At 33.1% G+C, this 1,294-nt stretch overlaps 1 protein-coding gene across 1 annotated transcript; it reads right to left on the bottom strand.

Moving 5' to 3' along the window:
- On the bottom strand, positions 1–915 carry LOC110890542 (basic blue protein). The gene is made up of 2 exons (XM_022138163.2): positions 668–915; positions 1–390 (listed from the first exon to the last, which is right to left on the bottom strand). Exons 1-2 carry the CDS (start codon positions 843–845, stop codon positions 188–190), a joined length of 381 nt encoding a protein of 126 aa, XP_021993855.1. The 5' UTR covers positions 846–915; the 3' UTR covers positions 1–187.
- Between the last annotated feature and the right edge of the window lie 379 nt (positions 916–1,294).

The raw sequence follows: 1,294 nt of genomic DNA, 5'->3' as shown, positions 1-1,294 counted from the left end.
TTTCCAAAAACGAATAATACATATATAACCAAACATACAATAAAAACAAACACATAAGTGATAAGACTGCCTTAAATTTAAGTCAAATACTCTTTTATTTATACCATATAACAACAACCATAAGAAACACTTGATCCATATAAATTTAGAGATTTCATCAACGTCTTCTTTGTCATTATTTTATTGTTTAAGAAGCAGAGATTTGAATCTTCATGCCAGCACCACAGTGACCAGGGAGACTACAAATGAAGCTGTTAAGACCCTTTACAAGCCTTATTTGATCTTTACCACTTGTGTAAACCTTTGCATTTCTTGGGGTAGTGCTGCACCCAACATACCCTGCCTTGTTCACAGCCACCACATTATGTGCTCCTTTTTGGTAGTTGAACACTGTGCCCATCAAAAATCATTTAAGTAACCATTTATTATTATTATTATTGTTGTTACTACTCTTACTGTTACTGTTACTGTTAAAACTTTACTGACACTGTTACTGTTACTATTATTATTACTATTACTGTTAGTGTTAAAACTTTACTGACACTGTTACTGTTATTGTTATTGTTACTGTTAAAACTTTAAATGAACTCGAAATAAGTTAACTAAATAGGTAGAAATTGCTATATCTAAAAAGAACTAAGCAAGTAAACTAGTGATAGGATGATACCAAGGACGTCGCCAGCCTTAAACTTCTTGCCTTTTTCCCAGCCGGAGACGTTAAATGTCCAGCCACCATTACCGCCGATGGCATAAGTAGCTGCCTGAGCTAACTCGCATTGAAGTGCCGCCACTAGTAGACATAACACAGCCATTGTCACCATTGCACTGCCTCTTCCCTTAGCCATGGTTCACTCAGACAAAAGATGGAGGATTTGGTGATTTGATGACTTTTGTCTTTTTGTTTGTGAGATGTTTGGGTGGATATGAAACCTATTTATAGCAAAATGAAATCACTCTTTTATTGGTTTTGAAATACTTAATATTATTTATATTATTTCAAGCAGGTACAAGGTTTCTTATTTGAGAAACAGTTTTTAAAATGATTGTTTACAAGAAAATACAAAAATAATAATTTTGTAATAGAATTATATCACCATTTACCATACTCATTTTACAAAATGCACCTCATATAAAAAATAGATTACTAGATGGATAACTGATTACTCATTACAAGTTAGGTTTGCGGGTATCGATGATCCCTTTTATGATCCCACTTGACCTTAATAATTTAGCGACGAGTAAACAAGCATGATATAGGTGTAATTATGTGGTATAACGTATATCTTACAAGTAT

The sequence above is a fragment of the Helianthus annuus genome, chromosome 11 (genome assembly GCF_002127325.2).
Source record: "Helianthus annuus cultivar XRQ/B chromosome 11, HanXRQr2.0-SUNRISE, whole genome shotgun sequence".
Lineage (NCBI taxonomy): Eukaryota > Viridiplantae > Streptophyta > Magnoliopsida > Asterales > Asteraceae > Helianthus > Helianthus annuus.
This window is presented reverse-complemented; position numbering and strand designations above follow the sequence as displayed.

Excerpts from the sequence above, each read along its gene's own strand:
- LOC110890542 (XM_022138163.2), bottom strand. The coding sequence starts at position 845 with ATGGCTAAGGGAAGAGGCAGTGCAATGGTGACAATGGCTGTGTTATGT. Across the intron at positions 391-667 it reads TAAGGCTGGCGACGTCCTTG|TGTTCAACTACCAAAAAGGA; the intron begins GTATCATCCTAT and ends TGATGGGCACAG.